General features: G+C 59.2%; 2 protein-coding genes across 3 annotated transcripts; both read left to right on the top strand.

The window, feature by feature from the left end:
• The first annotated feature begins 57 nt into the window (after nt 1-57).
• Nucleotides 58-15,238, top strand: NLGN2 (neuroligin 2). 2 transcript variants are annotated; one of them, XM_070393626.1, is made up of 9 exons: nt 58-145; nt 439-989; nt 3,394-4,092; nt 7,694-7,744; nt 9,831-9,980; nt 10,151-10,336; nt 10,457-10,649; nt 10,997-11,593; nt 12,388-15,238. In XM_070393626.1, exons 3-9 carry the CDS (start codon nt 3,636-3,638, stop codon nt 13,259-13,261), a joined length of 2,508 nt encoding a protein of 835 aa, XP_070249727.1. In that variant the 5' UTR covers nt 58-145; nt 439-989; nt 3,394-3,635; the 3' UTR covers nt 13,262-15,238. The 2 variants fall into 2 exon arrangements, with proteins under 2 accessions (XP_070249727.1, XP_070249728.1); XM_070393627.1 differs by having other exon boundaries at nt 126-141.
• Nucleotides 15,239-15,328: 90 nt separating this feature from the next.
• SPEM1 (spermatid maturation 1) lies at nt 15,329-17,238 on the top strand. Its single transcript, XM_070393632.1, has 3 exons — nt 15,329-16,136; nt 16,232-16,292; nt 16,489-17,238. Exons 1-3 carry the CDS (start codon nt 15,993-15,995, stop codon nt 17,223-17,225), a joined length of 942 nt encoding a protein of 313 aa, XP_070249733.1. The 5' UTR covers nt 15,329-15,992; the 3' UTR covers nt 17,226-17,238.
• Nucleotides 17,239-17,670: the final 432 nt, after the last annotated feature.

Genomic DNA, 17,670 nt, shown 5'->3' with positions numbered 1-17,670 from the left:
CCTCCATGCCCACAGGCCCCGCCTTCTTCACATGATGCCCCGCCCCCTTTAGTTCACCCCACCGCCACCAGCCGCGAGAGCCCCGAGGATGGGAGATCGGGGTGGATGTCTTCATCCTGCCCCGATCCGCTTCGTCCATGCGTCGGTCTGTCCACTCCCGCCCTCTTCCACCGTTTCCAATCCCCCACACTCTGGAGGGCGGGCGGGCGGGCGGGCGGGTGCGAGCGAGGGGTGTGCGCCGCTCTCTCTGCAGGGGGCGGGGGAGGCGGCCGCGCGGTGACGCGCGGGGCTGCTGCGGCTGCTCCGCCGACGGATCATCACTCTCGGGCTGGGATGGACGCGGGGCGGGCGGGCCCTGGCGCACGGAGCCGGGAGTCCGGGCCTCCCGGCTGCTGAGCGTCCCCCGAAACCTCCCCCTGACCCCCCTTTCCCTTCTAGGAGCAGTGCTGACCCCCGCCCCGGGGTTCCAGACTCCACTCCCGCCTTCCTCTGACTCCCCGGACCTCCCACTCCCGCCCGCCCTCGGGATCGACTAGATCCCTCCCTCTCCCCGAGGATTCCGGCTGGATCTCTGCCCCTGCACCGCGGATCCTGCTCTCCCGGGCTTCGGGCCCCTGGGGATTGCGGTGGACTCCTCCTCCCGCACCCGATTCCTTAGGATCCTCCGCCTGTACCACCTCCTGGTCCCTCGAAGCCGGCCCACGGAGCCAGTGGATCCTCAATCCAGTCTTGTCCCGTAGCCTCCTCCTCACTCCACTGTCCCCACTGCGGGGTTCCCTGTGCTCGGGTTCCTCCTGACCCCCTCCCCTCCCCTCCCCGGGGATCGACTGGATCCCGGCCCCGCCCCCTGGGGCTGGGGCGATCCCCCTCCCCCGCTGGGTGAGGCGCTGCGGGCGGGGGCTGGGCCTGCGGGACCGCGGGGGCTCAGAGGCCGCCGCCCCCTCCTCGGAGCCCTGGATGGAGGCACCACGGCCCCAGGGCTGAGCCAGGTAGGAGCTAAGCCGGGCGGGTGGAGGGGCTGCGTGGCGGTCCGCTGGGGTCTCCCACTCCCCATCTCTTTCTGCGCCTGGTTCCCCCCAGCCTGCCTGTCTGCCTGTCTCCGCCTAGGGATGCTCTCCCGTGTCTCTCCGTCTCAGTCTCTTTGTCTCTGCCTCTCTCCAGCCCATGAATGATCCTTTGAATGGGCCCACAGACCCCGTGTGTTCCCATCTCCCCTCCCCCTCCGCCCCTTCCCGGCCAAGCCATTTTCCCCCACTGCAGGGCGAGGGGGGGCTGCGGCCTGAGCCCCTGTCCCTCAACTCTTCCCGGCTGGGGGAGTCAGGCCTGGGCAGGGATGGAGAGAGCAAGGCAGAGAAATAGGAGGGGGGCGGGGGGGGGGGGACAAGATGTGGCAGACAGAAAGGAGAGAGAAGGGGAGAGGAAATGGGGGAGACAGAGATGGGGAAAGAGGAGGAGAGAGAGAAATAGAGAAGCTCGAGGGAGGAATCTGGGGAAGGGGTTTGAAGGAGAGAGGAAGATGAGAAGCACTAAGGAGGGAGATGTAGAAGAGAGTGATGAAAGAAGACAGGGTGAGACTGAAGATGAGAGAGAGCTGGAGCAGTGGGGACGAGGCTGGGAGAGCTGCTCGGAGGGAGTGCTACGGAGAGGAAAGAGATGGGGGGGCAGAGGGAGGGAAGAAGGGAGAGAAGCTGGCAGGGAGAGGGCCAGGGGCCCAAAGTACCTTCAGGGAGGAGGGTGACAGGCAGATAGACTGAGTTAGTAGGAGGGGGAGGGGTGGCAAGGCCATGGAAGCAGAGCCCAGACTGGCATGGGCAGAGGAGACCCTGAGGGAGCCAGCCCCAAGCCCCCTCCAGGTGATGGGGGAACAGGAGCTTTGGAGGAACTGAAGAGGGGGAGGGCATGACTAGGTGTGTGTGGTAAGGATTCCTGTGTCCTCATCTCTGGAATAAATTGACACCTGCAGAGAGCCACCCGCGGGCTGGCGCCTGGCTCTGAAAACCCCGCGTCAGCAAACAGCTCTGGCAGCTGGGGGGGGGGGGGGGGGGGTGCTGAAATGACCCTTCAGTCTGATCTCTTCCCTTGCCCTGCTCCTCTGCCCTGAGCACTCAGGCTTCAGAGCAGCATCTGTGGGGAACTGGCAAGGGGAAGGGCAGGTGAATAGCTGAGATGGATGAGGAGAAAGCCTGGGTTTGCCCCCAGGACATGGGTCAAAATGCCATGCATGAAAGAAGTGCCTGTAGTACTAGGCTGTTCAAGACTTGGGGGGGGGCAGTCAGTGGGTGCATGTGATGGCCTCCAAACCCACCTCAGCACCCCTTCTACCCAGCCAGAGGCCTGGTCACTAGGACTAGGCTCTGATTGGCCAACAAGGGCCAAGAGGCGGGTCCTTTAGGGTTCTTTAATGCCCCCAATCTTCTGCTCCCCTCAACATATATACTTCCTCCTCTGTGCTAAGGTTTGGGGACACTCTAGCATTCTGATTCCTGCCTCTGCCCTCATGGCCAGAATGGACCCCATAACCAAGCCAGTCCATTACCCTCTTCCTCCAGACCCGAACCCCCCCCCCCCCCCCAGGGTTAAAGCTGCAGCCCGTTGCCGAGGTAACATTGCGGGGCAGCATCCCTGTCGCTGGGCAACCGGCTGCAGGATCACGCATCTGTCCCTGGATTTGCCCCCACTCCATCTACCCCTCCCTATTCTAGCCCCTGCCTCAAGGCATCGTAACTTCTGAGGGGAGAAATGGAGAGAGCCTGGGGAAAGGATCCCCCCCCCCCCCCTTGCACAAATGCCTAGGGAATGGGGTGCTGAAGGCAGGAGAAGGTGCTGGGCTTGTGCAGTCCCAGGAAAGATCGGGAGTCTGGCCTGGGGTGGGGGGTCCAGTGCCATGAAGTCACAGCTCAGGAGTAATTAACACGTATAAACAAACCCTCCACTTCCTGCTAATTAATGACTTGGTATTTTTATTTTCTCTTCCTTGTCTATCTCATCCCTCCCCGGGAGGTGGGAACTGGGACTCTGAGTCCCTGAGGAGAGCCTCCTGGTTGGGATCAAGCGGCTGGAAGGAGACAGGCGGGGTCTGGGGAGCTGCCCGTCCTGCCCTCTGCTTGTGTCCTGGACTTTTACCACATCTTGACCTGACCCCCAGCCTCAGACTTTTCTATCTGGGTCCCTGCTGATGGAGGGGGGGGGGGTTAGGGTGGGGAGACGTGCTGGGGGACCTGAGGGTGGAAGAAGGGGGTCAACCAGTCTGAATTCCAAGCCACTAATCACTTGTCTCTTCTGTTTCCCCATTCCTTTCTGTCTGCCCCTCTTCCCTTCCCGTCTTCCACCTCTCCCGTGTATGTTTCTGTCTGTCTGTCTGTATCTTGCATACCCTCTCCCTTCCACCCACAGGTCCAGCCTGCATTCACCTTCTCCCACTTCCTTCCCCTTCCCTATCCCTTGCCCCCTCCATGGAAAGGAACAGACCCCTTCTCTGTCCAGTCTAACCCAGGTCCCTTTCCACTCCCCTTCTCCCTCCTTTCCCACCCCCTCCTCCCTCCTGGGGCGAGGGGGGGCCTCCCTCCCTCTCCCCCCCCTTCTCTCTCTCTCCGAGGGGGGGGTCCCGGGGAGGGAGGGGGGGTCCCCCTATCAGCATGTGGCTCCTGGCGCTGTGGCTGGTGGGGCTGGTGGGGGCTCAACGCGGGGGAGGGGGTCCCGGAGGTGGTTCCCCAGGTGGCCCTGGCCTGGGCCTCAGCAGTCTCGGGGAGGAGCGCTTCCCAGTGGTGAACACGGCCTACGGGCGAGTGCGTGGTGTGCGACGTGAGCTCAACAACGAGATCCTGGGCCCAGTGGTGCAGTTCTTGGGCGTGCCCTACGCCACCCCACCCCTGGGCGCCCGCCGCTTCCAGCCGCCAGAGGCCCCAGCCTCGTGGCCTGGCGTGCGCAACGCCACCACCCTGCCACCCGCCTGCCCGCAGAACCTGCACGGGGCGCTGCCCGCGATCATGCTGCCTGTGTGGTTCACGGACAACTTGGAGGCAGCCGCCACCTACGTGCAGAACCAGAGCGAGGACTGCCTGTACCTCAACCTCTACGTGCCCACCGAGGACGGTAAGGGCGCGGGCACCAGGCCGGGCATCCCATGGACACAGCCCCCAAACACACATGCAGACCTCTGGCGCTGGCACAGTCCGGGATGGGAGCTGGGCTTTGTGGAGACAGTGAGCGGACAGCATATCCCTGCCGGCTCTGCATGCCCTCCCGGGTGGGTTGGGTGCCGGCTGAGCAGTCCCAGGAATGACTGACTCCCATGTAGACAGCCACCCAGGAGTTCATTGTGCCCATAGAGAGCCAGTGGTAGAGTCAGCAGGCACTAGGCTGGACTGACCCTCCCCGACCCCACAGAGGAAGCACCCATCACCCTGCCTAGGCAGCCATTCCAGCTCTGCCCGCCCCCCAGGCCTGGACTTGTCCCTGGCTTGTCCACTTTAGCAACATCTATCCCTCAAGGACAGCATAGACTCCTCCTCTCCCCCAGACCAGTACTGCAGACTTCCACCTGTCACATCATGTCCAGAGTCCCTGGCCTAAGCTGAGTGCCTCTTCTCCAGGATGCTATGTCCTCTGACTCCCAGACCATCCTGAAGGATCAGGGAAGCTCCTGGCCAAGGGCCTCTCCACTCACAGCACAGCCCACCCCTCCCCTCAGAACAGCTTCCCTGCTCTTCAACTGGCTGTCTTGTCAATAAGCTCTCAGTTCATTACAGCTCTGCTCATAGTCCCCTGGACAGTCTCCGCCTGCCCACCTGCAGCACACTGAGATTAATCAGAGGACCTTTCAGGGTAACTTCCAGCTGTCTACAACAAAGGCAGTCAGCAGAACTCCAGCCACCTCAACAGACCGTCCTCACAGCCCATGCGAGGCTTCTAACGCCCATGTCACTACTCCAAAATACCCCACCCCCAACAGAGACCATCCACTCCTGCCACACCCCCACAGGCGTTTCCAACAACTTGACACATAGGTCTGGTACCAGGAGCCCCTCTATGTACACCCTACATACCCAACACCCCCACATCATGTACTCAAGTCCCTCAACAGATCAGGGATCTCAACTACTCAACATTCAGATCGTGTACCCAACCCACCTACACACTGACCACATATATCGGGTGGGGAACGTCCGGCCCGTGAAATCATTTGGTCTGGCCCTGTCAAGGCCCTAGGGGTGAGTTAATGAAATGTTTGACCAAATATAGCAGGCTCATGTTTAAGCTAATAATTTTGCATGGCCTGTGAATGATGTGATAAATATCCACATGGCCCTTGGCAGAAAAAGGTTCCCCACCCCTGAGTATGTGTGCCAACACCCTACAAACTATAATTCCCCACACCTTCACCCAGCACACACCCCAACACTTCCCTAAAATTGTGTGTCCTATCACCCACACCTGTGGCAGGATATCCCTGGATATAGATCATGTGTCTAGTAACACCCAGTCATAGATAGATCTTTATCCCAATAATACTGTACCTGGACCATGTGCTCCACCAGGCCATTCAGACCACAGTCCCTGTACCCAAAGTCCTCTCATGCCAACCTCAGAACCCCTCATGTACCTCAACCAACACATGTCCTTTCCAATAACTTTATGGACCGTCTACCCTATATTGCTCATACCAACCATGTACCCTAACGCCCTAACTTCCCATATACACCATGCCTCATAGTAACCCATACACACAATGCATAGAAGTATCATTTACTCTAATCCAGTGGTTCTCAACCTGTGGGTCACGACCCCTTTGGCGGTCAAACGACCCTTTCACAGGGGTCGCCTAAGACCACCCTGCATATCAGATATTTACATTATGATTCATAACAGTCGCAACATTACAGTTATGAAGTAGCAACGAAAATAATTTTATGGTTGGATCACAACATGAGGAACTGTATTTAAAGGGCCAGAAGGTTGAGAACCACTGCTCTAATCTCATCCAGATTCCAAGCATCCTAATAGAACATTTACAGAACACCCTCTGTGTGAGAACCATCCACTCCACATTCCCCTGCCCGTCCATGGACTACTTACCCCATCCAGTATTCTCCGGTGAATTCTTCACCCCAGGGCTTCCACACAGACTGTCCATCTCAACACTCCCCATTCATGGACTCTCCACTCCCACATCTTCATACAGGCGGTCCAACCCATGTCCTCCTCAGTGGGTGGTCTCATCACCCCCCCCTCCCCCCCGTGTGAAACATCCATCCAACACTTCCCGCCTATGGACTATCTACTTCGACATCTCCATGTAAATTCCCCACCCTGCCCCACACCTGTATTTTTAACCATCACCTACTGCCAACCTGCTGGGGGCCGGACACATTCAGGTGATCTCACTGAATCTTCACACCAGCTGTGGAAGGAAGAGGTTGACTCAGGTGCACACACACAGGCAACATAGACACTTCATGTTCTCACGTACACGCATGCCTTGCTGACTTCACCCCATTCTCATCCTGCCACAGAGAACAGGCCCTGATCTTAATGGGTCCTCATGGGCCATTATTGCCAGTTGGGAGAAGCCTTCCCCAGGCTGGCCTGGGCCCTGCTGACCCATCCCTCCCTCTGTGGTTGAGGTGAAACCAGTCAGCCTGGGGGAGCCCCCTCAGGCCCCTGGGTTCCAAATCTTCCCTGAAAGAAGCCTGGAGCCAAACTTGGCCTCGTCTGGGTCCTCTCCTTGACAGTGGCCACACTTTGGGCCTCCGAGCACTTCCTGGCACCTTATGTGTCCGGCTGGGCCAGGGCGCTGTGTTTCCTAGTCCCTGTTTGTGGACTGAACCCCTGCACTGGGGGAGGGGGCTTTTTGGCATTAAAACAAGGTTTGATGAGGGGCGAGTGCCCCTGGTGGGAAGTTTACCATCTGGGGGGAGAGCAGGCCTGGGTAGGGGATGAGGTTTTGCGGGGAGGGGTACAGAGGGAAGAGGTGGAGTGGAGGGCAAGACCTGATGACCCCTTTCCCTGCTTTGCCCCACATTGGGGAGATGGGGTGAGAAGCCAGGCCTGTGAGTGCGGATGGAAGAGCAGTGCTGGGGCTGAGAGGCTGGGTAGGTGGGCGGGCAGCCTTAGCTGACGGACCCACAGCCCTCCCTCCAGGTTGGTCCAGAGGGAAGCAGAGTCCTTTCTGCTGCAGCCCCTCCTCTCCACAGCCTTGGGGAGCAGGCAGGTGCTGGGCTGGCCCTGAAGAGGGTCTGCGTGAGTGGTGGCCAGGTGGCACAGCAGGCCTTGGTCTCCCGGGCAGGCCTCCCCTCCCCTCCCCTCCAACCCCGCCTCTAACACCGTTTCATTTCCAGCAACTAGCCAACACCTGGACAAGCCAGATCCTTTCCAGCCAAGTCAGTATGTCTTAAGACAGGCCTCAGCCCACTTAGGCACCCCCCACCCCCCACCCCCCACCAAAACAAGCCTTTTCTTTGGGGCATGACTTTTTCCGGGGAGGGGAACAAAATTGGGTTGTAGAAACGTTTTTCTCTTTTCTTGGTTTCTTTTTCTTGCAAGCAAATTTTGCTTTTTTTGGCTTATTTTTTCTGCCCCCCCATCCTCCCCTTTTCTGCGTTCTGTCCTCCCTTCCCCATCCACAACCTCCCCCGACCCCCATCTCTCCCCACAAAATTGTCCTTTTTTCTCTGTTTTGTGTTCCCGGTCCTAGGTCCGCTCACAAAAAAACGTGACGAGGCGACGCTCAATCCGCCAGACACAGGTAGATTTAAAACCCGCTGCTGCATGTGGTTGCTGATAAGAGGACGGTCACTGTCACGGCCCTGCCCCCGCCCCCAACTAAATGCCCCCACAGCCCTCAAGGCCCTCAGTTGTCCTCCCAACTAAAAACGAAAAAGAAAAGAAAAGAAAAATTTGTAATAATTGGAAAAAAGAATTATGAAAACTTCAAACGAAATTTGAACAATGTTGGACCCACTAGAAAACCTGCAAGAAAAGCTAAACCTGGCGAAAACAAAATGAAAAAAGAAATTGGAGTGTCAGAAAAAAAATAAAACACCAAAGGATTGGATAAAATGCTTAGAGTTTGACAGAAATTTGGACTGTTTTGGAACTTGTGAAATGTAACATTTGAAAAAAAAACAATTTAAATTTGAAGCAAAACATTTGAAAAAAAATTTTAAGATGGCAAATTGATGACACAATTGAAACATCAGAAACCTGCTACAATTTCCAAAAGACTATCAGATGCAGGAAACACAAACATTTGAAGCAAATTAAAGAATTTGGAAATTTTTGAAAACAGGGCCCAATATCTTGAAGTTTCACCACAAAATTTTGAAAAAAAAAATGCAAAGAACTTTTTTCTTTTTTTCTTTTTTTCCAAAAAACGGATCTTTTTTTTTTTTCTTCTTCTTCTTGTTGAATCTGCCCCAAGAGCTTCTTGCTTTTTGGTTGTTGTTTTTTTTCTTTCTTGATCCCGTTTTTTGTTGTGGGTTTTGAATTCTTGTTGCCCCAGCCCCCCTTCTTGCTCCTTCCCTGTCTGACTCCCCTCCCCCGACTCGGGAGTGGAGGTGCTGGGTGGGGAGGAATGGGGAGAGATAAGGACAGTTAGGACAGGACTTGGACTCCAGCTTGAACTACTGGAAGGCCGCTGGAGGTTCAGGAACAAAGGGAAATTTGGGGAGGACACACAAGGGGGCACTGCCCACCCAGGAGCTCCTGGCCAAAGTCAGGCAGAGGGAGGGGGCAGAGAAGGTCCTAAGAGATAGGAGGCGGGAAGCTGTAGGGGGTGGAGGGAAGTATCTTAATGACCTGTTGACCCTCTGGCTAGAAGAAAGTTCCTAGCGGGATGCCGGAGGCTGGCAGGGCCATGGGGACCCACTGTGGAGGCCGGGCCTGGCCCTTGTTTGCCGAGTGCCTAGTTTAGTCAGAGATTGCAGGTGTCGAGAAAGGAAGGTGTGTGGGCCAGGGGTCACCCAGGCCTGGTGCTGTAATGAATCATGGAGAGGCTGCAGGGGAGGGTACTTCTTATGTCTGTAGCCTTGGGGACTGTGGCAGGTCCTCTCAGACTCCCACTCCTCAGTCCAGTCTGGAGTGCCCCAAAGTCTACTACCTGTAGCAGTGATTATGGGATCCTCTGGGGACATGACAAGAGAAAGGTCTGGTGCAGAACCCAGGGCTCAGGCCAGTTTGCAGGGGGTTCCGAGACTAGAGAGCGGCACCCTGCCTTCATTAAGCAGGCTCTTTCCCACCCTGCCTCCTTCTGCCATAGTAATTAGGCTGGGGGTTGCCATGGTGACTGGGGAGGTGACCTAGAAAGGAATTAGGGCGGGGAGGAGACCAAGCCCCCAGGGACCCTAGGGCCTGGCACCCCCTCATGGACAGACTAGGCTACCATGTGGAGCTGAGGCCCAAGGCCTAAGTCTGAGAAAAGGCCAGGATCCTCCCAGCATCTTTAGCTCCAGCGCCAGCCTTAGGAGCACACTCTTCCTAGGAGCAGGAAGGACATTTGCTGTGTGTGTGGCGGGGAGGGGGTCCCCTGGATCCAGATGCCCTGAGGAGGGCCACACCCACCCCTGCCTCTGTTAGGGTTCCTGGAAGGTCTGCCTGCATTGGAAGAAGTGCTGTGGAGCAGACTGGCAGGAGGTGGGGAGGGACCTGCTGCCAGAGCTAGCTGGGGAGGGAGGGAGGGGAATCCGGTCTTGCCCCCCAGGGATGGGAATGGCATGTCCCCTGAGCTCTGGGCTGGTCTTCAGCAGGCCTGGGAGCTGGGAGGAGCTGCTTCTGGTCTCACTGTGTCCTTGTCCCCCACTCCCGGCCCACCTGCCCGCCCCCTCCCCACGCAGATATCCGGGACTCTGGGAAGAAGCCTGTGATGCTGTTTCTGCACAGTGGCTCCTACATGGAGGGCACCGGGAACATGTTCGATGGCTCTGTCCTGGCCGCCTATGGCAACGTCATTGTAGCCACGCTCAACTACCGGCTTGGGGTGCTCGGTGAGGGAGGGCAGCCAAACCTAGGGAGTCTGGGAGGGGGGCCTGGTGGGTGGGGTCCTTTAGACCCAGCAGCAGCAACAAAATGGCTTCTGGGTGGACTGAGCTGCCCAGATAAGGGGCAAGGACACTGTAACACCCCCAGGTAGCTCCCTTTCTGCCTTTACCTCCAGGTTTCCTCAGCACTGGGGACCAGGCTGCGAAAGGCAACTATGGACTCCTGGACCAGATCCAGGCCCTGCGCTGGCTCAGTGAAAACATCGCCCACTTTGGGGGTGACCCCGAGCGCATCACCATCTTTGGGTCTGGGGCAGGCGCATCCTGTGTCAACCTTCTGATCCTCTCCCACCATTCGGAAGGTACCGGCAACCTCATCAGCCTGCCCAGTCCCGTCCCCTTTCCCGTATCCCTGAACCTGCCAGGTCCCCCTTCTCTCTTGGGCTGACCCTGCCCAGCCTGAAGCTTGCCTGTCCCCCCAGGGTTATTCCAGAAGGCCATCGCCCAGAGTGGCACTGCCATTTCCAGCTGGTCTGTCAACTATCAGCCGCTCAAATATACGCGGCTGCTGGCGGCCAAGGTGGGCTGTGACCGGGAGGACAGTGCTGAAGCTGTGGAGTGTCTGCGCCGGAAGCCTTCCCGGGAGCTGGTGGACCAGGATGTGCAGCCCGCCCGGTATGGGTATTGGTACGGGGGTGGGAGAGGGCCAGGGCCAGGTCTGCGCTCACCTTGCTGGTTCCAGGGAGGTTGAGGGTGAGAGGTGTCTGCAGGCATTTTACTTGGCAAAGGAGAGGTGGGCTTCAGGCTCCTCTGATGGCCCTGTCTTCTACTCTCGGGAGCCTTCCCCAAGTATGCACAGGGACCCCGAAAGTGCTTCAGAGAAGACCTCCCAACAGGCCAAGTGCCCTTGAGGGTTCCTAGATGTTAACTAAGGAGCAGTGTCTTCAGGGCAGAGGCTCAGCAAGCTCTGAGCCCAGTGGAGGCCAGTGAGCTGGTGATGAGACCCTCCCCCTCCTCCCCAGCTACCACATCGCCTTTGGGCCCGTGGTGGACGGCGACGTCGTCCCCGATGACCCCGAGATCCTCATGCAGCAGGGAGAATTCCTAAATTACGACATGCTCATCGGCGTCAACCAAGGAGAGGGCCTCAAGTTCGTGGAGGACTCAGCGGAGAGCGAGGACGGCGTGTCCGCCAGCGCCTTTGACTTCACAGTCTCCAACTTTGTGGACAACCTGTATGGCTACCAGGAGGGCAAGGATGTGCTGCGGGAGACCATCAAGTTTATGTACACAGACTGGGCCGACCGGGACAACGGTGAGATGCGGCGCAAGACCCTGCTGGCACTCTTTACTGATCACCAGTGGGTGGCACCAGCCGTGGCCACCGCCAAGCTGCATGCCGAGTACCAGTCCCCTGTCTACTTTTACACCTTCTACCACCACTGCCAGGCTGAGGGCCGGCCCGAGTGGGCAGACGCAGCGCACGGGGACGAGCTCCCCTACGTCTTTGGTGTGCCCATGGTGGGCGCCACCGACCTCTTCCCCTGCAATTTCTCTAAGAATGATGTCATGCTCAGCGCCGTGGTCATGACCTACTGGACCAACTTCGCCAAGACTGGGTGAGGGCCAGAGGGGCTGGGCGGGGCTCCATGCAGGCCAAGGCGTGCACACCTCCACCCCCAGTCCTTCTCCCTCTCACTCCCTCACGAGGCCATCTGTGATGGGCACTCTTGCCTTTTCAACTCACACACCTGCTGGACACCTGCTCTGTGCCAGGCACTGAGTTGCGTGTTGGAGACCCAGCAGTTAAACACAGAGGTCCCTGTCGGTTCTGGGGTGGGCTCACTTGGTGGCTTTGGCTCCATGCCTGCCTCTTCATCCCTCCCTTGCCTGGTCATCCTCTCTCTTTCTTCTCCCAGGGCTCTGCCCTCTGACTACTCTCATCTGTGTATGAGTATGTGTGAGCAATTGTGTCTGTCTGTCTTTATTGCTGTCTCTACATCTCTCCCCCTTGAAAGCCATTGATATCTCTCCCTTTCCCTTTGATCTGTTTGCTTCTTGTTGCTGATTTCACCCAGGCTGTCTCTCATGTGTCTTTGTCTTCCTGTTTCTACGGGTCTCTATCTCACTCAGTCTCAGCCTCCGCCTCTCCCACTGGCTGTTTCTCTGTCTCTGCTTATCTCTGTCCCTCTGTCCTCATCTCTGTCTCTACAGTCTGTCTCTTTCCCTCTTTGTTTTTCTATGTCTCTGGCAATTTCTCTCTCTTTGTATCCATCTCTGCCTCTGGTTTTCTCTGACTTTCCTGTTTCCCTGGCTCTCTGCATCTCTGTCTCCCTCCCCTGTCCTCCCCCACCTCTCACCCTGTGGGAGCCTCACCCTCACTCCTCCTTTCCCTGCCCTCCTGTGCCCACAGCGACCCCAACCAGCCGGTGCCGCAGGACACCAAGTTCATCCACACCAAGCCCAACCGCTTCGAGGAGGTGGTGTGGAGCAAGTTCAACAGCAAGGAGAAGCAGTACCTGCACATTGGCCTGAAGCCGCGCGTGCGTGACAACTACCGTGCCAACAAGGTGGCCTTCTGGCTGGAGCTCGTGCCCCACCTGCACAACCTGCACACGGAGATCTTCACCACCACCACGCGCCTGCCTCCCTACGCCACGCGCTGGCCGCCTCGCCCGCCGCCCGGCGCCCCGGGCACACGCCGGCCCCCCTCGCCCGCCACGCTGCCGCCCGAGCCCGAGCCCGAGCCTGGCCCCAGGGCCTATGACCGCTTGCCTGGGGACTCCCGGGACTACTCCACGGAGCTGAGCGTCACCGTGGCCGTGGGCGCCTCCCTTCTCTTCCTCAACATCCTGGCCTTTGCTGCCCTCTACTACAAGCGGGACCGGCGGCAGGAGCTGCGGTGCCGGCGGCTCAGCCCCCCCGGGGGGTCAGGCTCTGGTGTGCCTGGTGGGGGCCCCCTGCTCCCTACCACCGGCCGAGAGCTGCCACCAGAAGAGGAGCTGGTGTCACTGCAGCTGAAACGGGGTGGCGGCGTCGGGGCAGACCCTGCTGAGGCCCTTCGCCCCGCCTGCCCACCCGACTACACCCTGGCCCTGCGCCGGGCACCAGACGATGTGCCTCTCTTGGCCCCCGGGGCCCTGACCCTGCTGCCCAGTGGCCTGGGACCGCCACCTCCCCCGCCGCCACCCTCCCTCCATCCATTTGGGCCCTTCCCCCCGCCTCCTCCCACCGCCACCAGCCACAACAACACTCTACCCCACCCCCACTCCACCACCCGGGTATAGGGGACAGCTTGGGGGGGCCTCCTCCCCAGCCCTCCCATCGGCAGCAAGTGCCACCCGGAAGGCAGGGAGGAGGACCTGCAACAGGCTTTTCTTGTCCCACGTGGAGGGACATGAGGTGGACATGGGTCTCCTCACCAGGATGCGTGTGTTCCCGTGCACAGAGGCCCCTTTTCTCTGGACCTGGGCCTTTGAACAACTGGGGGGTGCTCTGTCCCCTCCATCGGGACCCCAGCCTTCTGTGTGGGTGTCCCACGCAGAGGTGTGCTTTCTCACGGGGGGTGTTTTCCCATGTGCAGGGTGAGGTTTTTTTTGCCGCCCTGGACACATGTTGGCCCTCTCAGAGAATTTCTGCGGGAATTTGTACCCCAGAATCATACTCCCTCATGCCTTCTCCCGCCTCCTCTCTCCGCCCCCCACCCGTGGAGACCCTGGAAGTGGTGTGCTCATGTACAGCGACCCTTGGCCACAGGATAACACAGGGTGGTTCTGGGAAGCAGCGAGGACCAGCCCCCTTCCCACGCCGCCCCCCTCCGCCCCGGGGAAGCATGTTTTCCCGCCCGTGGCACAAGTCAGCAAAGCATGGTCTCCTGGGTAGGCCTCGCCTTCCATAGCCAACAGCCCCTGCGGGGGCGGGAGACCCGGGCAGCCTGTCCGCCCAGGAGCTTGTCCCATAGGCCCAGGGCACACTCTGAGTGGAAACATGTTCTTGCATGTGGATGTGTGTTTTCCCATGCAGATGGTCCCTTCTCTCCAGTACCTCCCTGCATCCCCCAGGCCTCAGGCCCAGCACCGAGTTCCTCCTCACACAGCAGGTGGGAACAGACTTCACCCTGGCAGAAGCGGAGGGGGGTGCACAGACGCTCAGGGGAGAGCTCTGCCCCTCCCTCTCCCAGAGATGCGGAGTTGGGGGTCAGGGGCGTGGGACCTGCCACCGGGAGAGGCCATGCATGTCTGACCAAAGCCCTCACTGGGGTCTGAGGACAGCCTTTCCCTCAGTCCTCAGACCATTACTCATCTGTGCCAAACTGGGTCGGTGGGTTTGCCCAGAGCTCCCCAGTCCTGGGCCAGAGTAGGCAGACGTGGGAGCAGGTGGGATACAGGAGGGGGAAGTGGCAGCTATGGGGGTCCCACCTGTGTCTCTCTTGTCTCCTCACCCCCTGTGCCTCCATTCCCTTTTCCCACACCTCTTTCTCCCTCTCAGGAGCCATCCCTGTGTCTGTGTCAGACCAGCCCCTCCCCTCTGCTGCCCATTCCCTGTCTGTGACCTGCCCCCTCTTCCCTGGGCTGCCAGGGCTGAAGGAAAGGGGACGTGGAGGGGGAGGGGAGGAGAGCCAGGGGGGAAGGCTTCATGGTTGGGGAGAGAATGAGGTCAGCTCGCTGAGAAGCAGGTGGAGGGGGCAATGGGGCCAGGTCTTGGTCAGACACCAGCAGGAAGAATGTGAAGGATGTGTGAGGTGACCGCCCAGAGGGGACCTGAGCCTACAGGGAAAGGAGCCTTGCCGGGAGGGTTCTAAGGGACACCCGTGGAGGAGGGAATCCTTGTCCGCTGGCGTTTTGTGGGTTGTTAGTGCCAAACTTGAGTTGGGGCTGGGGTGCTGTCTTCCGCTGACATCCGGATCCGGAATCCCTGGTCTTGGCTCCCCAGAACTTTGCCCCTTGACCGTCCCTCCTCCCACTTCCACCCATGGGACCTTCTTTGCCCACCCCTCTCCTGCCTGGTCTAGTTCCTTTCCAAACAGCCATGCCCTCTAAATGCCAGGGCCCTGGGCCCTGAACCCTATAGACAGATGTCTCACACATTGGGGCATGGGAGAGGGGCTGGGGGACCCCATGATTCAGCCACGGACTCCAATGCCCAATCCCTCTCCCCAGAACAGTTCCCTGACAACCCCCTGTCCCTGCCCTTCGCAGCTCTGTACACATTTTTAAACCTGGCAAAAGATGAAGAGAATATTGTAAATATAAAGTTTAACTGTTGGTTTGTGCCTGCTGTGATGTTAGGGGGTGGGGGCAGGGGGTTTTGAAGAAACAAGCCTTGGAGATGTGACTGCTGATGAGGGAGGTCTGTAGCCACAGCCCTTTTCAGTAATAGCTCTGAGGCCTAGTCACTGAAGGGGAGTGGGTGCTGAGTAAGGTTGCCATGGTAATGGGGCTATTTAGGGAGATAAGATTAGGACCCACCCTGGCCCGGTGGCTCAGTTAGTTGGAGCATTGTCCCATACACCAAAAGGTTTCGGGTTCGATTCCTGGTCACATATCCAGGTGGTGGGTTTGATCCCTGATCTGGGTGTGTACAGAGCACAACCGATTGATGTTTCTTTCTCTCTCTCTCAACATATCCTCAGATGAGGAGTTTTTTTAAAAAAGAAAAGAAAAAAGAAAAAGATTAGGACTCGTGTCTGTGCAGAGGACGGAGCCTGGTGTAGAAAAGGACCAAATGGGCTGATGGGCGCAGACACTAGGCAGGCTGGAGGGCCTCACTAGCTGGTCCAGGCAGCTGGCCACAGGAGGGGCACACAAGGTGCGGGGCTTGGTTTCTTCCGTGGTGCGGGCCCAGGCCAGAGGGTTCATCCTGGGCCAGGACTCCCCCTCTTGGCACATTGTGAGGAGAGCCCCGGCATCATTGTGACCCGCCTACCCCCAGGAGCCTCTGGGTCAGGCCGGTGGGCTGCTGGGGACTGTGGCACAGTGGGTTGGGGGTCTAGGGGCCCCGGTGGTCCTAGGGACCCCCATGGCTGTGGCTGAGCAGCCATGGCCCAGGTGCGCCTCCTATCACAGCCCCAACACCAACAGCTGCCAGGACCTGGGCAACTCGATCCTGTTGCTGCTGGGCCTCATCATCTGCATGAACATTGGCATCAACATGGTGACGCTGGTGAGGGCAGGGCTGGGTGGAAGGGTGCCAGCAGGCTGGCGGGGGGCAGGCCTGGTGGCCAGGGCCTACCTGGGGTCACCGTGCCTTTCCCCCAGCTTTGGCGCAGACTCCGTTTCTTCTTACACGAAATGTTCTGCAGAATTGTTTCTGAGAAAGGTAAGCTGGGCCCAGGGGGTTAGGGCAGAGGAGGGGCAGATAACCAATGTTCTTGCCCTTGACCCCCAGCTGGCCCCTTCCCATCCCAGTCTCCCCTCTCACATGCCACAGCTGTGCAGCTTCTCTCCCCGAACCCTGCTCTCTGCCCCGTGGGCGCCCGTGTCCCCCGCAGCCTCTCCCCTCTCCCTATCCACAGAAGCCTCTAAGTCATCCTCACCTAGAAAGAAGGCCCAGCACCCAAAGCCGAGCCCCCCTGCAGTCCACGTTCGATGCACCATGGACCCTGTGAAAATGACCGTGACCCCCCGACCCACTCGCCGCCAGCGCCATCGAGGCTGGTCAGCACGCCGGGCCCACCACCCCCACCACCCCGTAGCCTGGGCCCCCGACACCGACGACGAGGAGAAGCACCCTCATCGGCACACGGCAATCTGCTCCCACGACTGGGATCACCCCTCGGACTGGGACGGCTGCCAGTCCGCCCAGGGGTTCTGGGATCCCTGGGCCCAGGACACTGCGGGGCTGCCCTCCCAGGGCATTCGCTTCCAGGAGGCCCCAGAGAGAAGACCCCTCAAAAGAGAGATGCGGTCAGAGATGAGCCTAGAGGCCTATGTGTACCCTGTGAACCCCCCACCCCACAGCCCACAGTGCCACAAGGACAACGGAGGGCGGGCGGGAGCTGAGGGGGGGCAGGGGCAGTGCTCGCCTGACCCCCCAGCACCCAAGGGTCCAGCGGCTGTCCCAGATATCCCCCAGAGGCACCCCTCCCGCCACCTAGTGTATGACGCCCTCGATGTGAGGCGGCGGCTTCGGGAGCTGACCCAGGAGGTGGAGGCTCTGGCCCACTGTTACCCCATGGCCACCAGACCCAGCACTGCCGAAGGGGCGAACAAGGACAAGGACTGGGTATACCAACCCCTGACAGAGAGGTGACTGGAGAAGAATAAAAAACAGAGAGAAGCTGGTGTGTGGTGGTTTGGAGCCCCGGGGGAGGGGGGGGGGGGCGAGGGGGCGGGGGGGGGGCAGTGCTAGGGCCCACACAGCTCCTAGGAGCCCTGGTTGCTAAGGAAACGATCTCCTTGGGAACAGGGCCTGGAGAGCCCTGAGGACCCTCATCCACCTCTTGGCCTCAGTCTATCAACCCTGTCCTCAGACCTCTTCCAGGCCTTAGTGGGTTCTACGGTTCCCATCTGCCTCCGCCCAGAAGGGGCCCGCGCCAATCCTACCCCAGATGCCCAGGCAGCCCCGCACCGGAAGGGAGACCTTCCCCGCATGGTCTGGGCCTCAGTGGTCTGGTTCCTGCCAGAGCCGGGTTTACGCTGCAGCTACAGGGGAGATGTGGTTCCCTCTCAGCCCTCGTTTCTTTCTTCTTCTTTTT

The sequence above is a fragment of the Myotis yumanensis genome, unplaced genomic scaffold (assembly GCF_028538775.1).
Source record: "Myotis yumanensis isolate MYYU_CA2020_CCGP unplaced genomic scaffold, mMyoYum1.0.hap1 SCAF_16, whole genome shotgun sequence".
In the NCBI taxonomy this organism is placed as follows: Eukaryota; Metazoa; Chordata; class Mammalia; order Chiroptera; family Vespertilionidae; genus Myotis; species Myotis yumanensis.
This window is presented reverse-complemented; position numbering and strand designations above follow the sequence as displayed.

What these genes read in the sequence shown, in the direction of transcription:
- SPEM1 (XM_070393632.1), top strand. Translation starts at nt 15,993, where the DNA reads ATGGCTGTGGCTGAGCAGCCATGGCCCAGGTGCGCCTCCTATCACAGC. An exon ending in GCATCAACATGGTGACGCTG is followed by an intron (nt 16,137 to 16,231) that starts GTGAGGGCAGGG and finishes CCTTTCCCCCAG; the next exon opens with CTTTGGCGCAGACTCCGTTT. An exon ending in CAGAATTGTTTCTGAGAAAG is followed by an intron (nt 16,293 to 16,488) that starts GTAAGCTGGGCC and finishes CCCTATCCACAG; the next exon opens with AAGCCTCTAAGTCATCCTCA.
- NLGN2 (XM_070393626.1), top strand. Translation starts at nt 3,636, where the DNA reads ATGTGGCTCCTGGCGCTGTGGCTGGTGGGGCTGGTGGGGGCTCAACGC. An exon ending in GCTCAATCCGCCAGACACAG is followed by an intron (nt 7,745 to 9,830) that starts GTAGATTTAAAA and finishes CTCCCCACGCAG; the next exon opens with ATATCCGGGACTCTGGGAAG. An exon ending in CTACCGGCTTGGGGTGCTCG is followed by an intron (nt 9,981 to 10,150) that starts GTGAGGGAGGGC and finishes CTTTACCTCCAG; the next exon opens with GTTTCCTCAGCACTGGGGAC.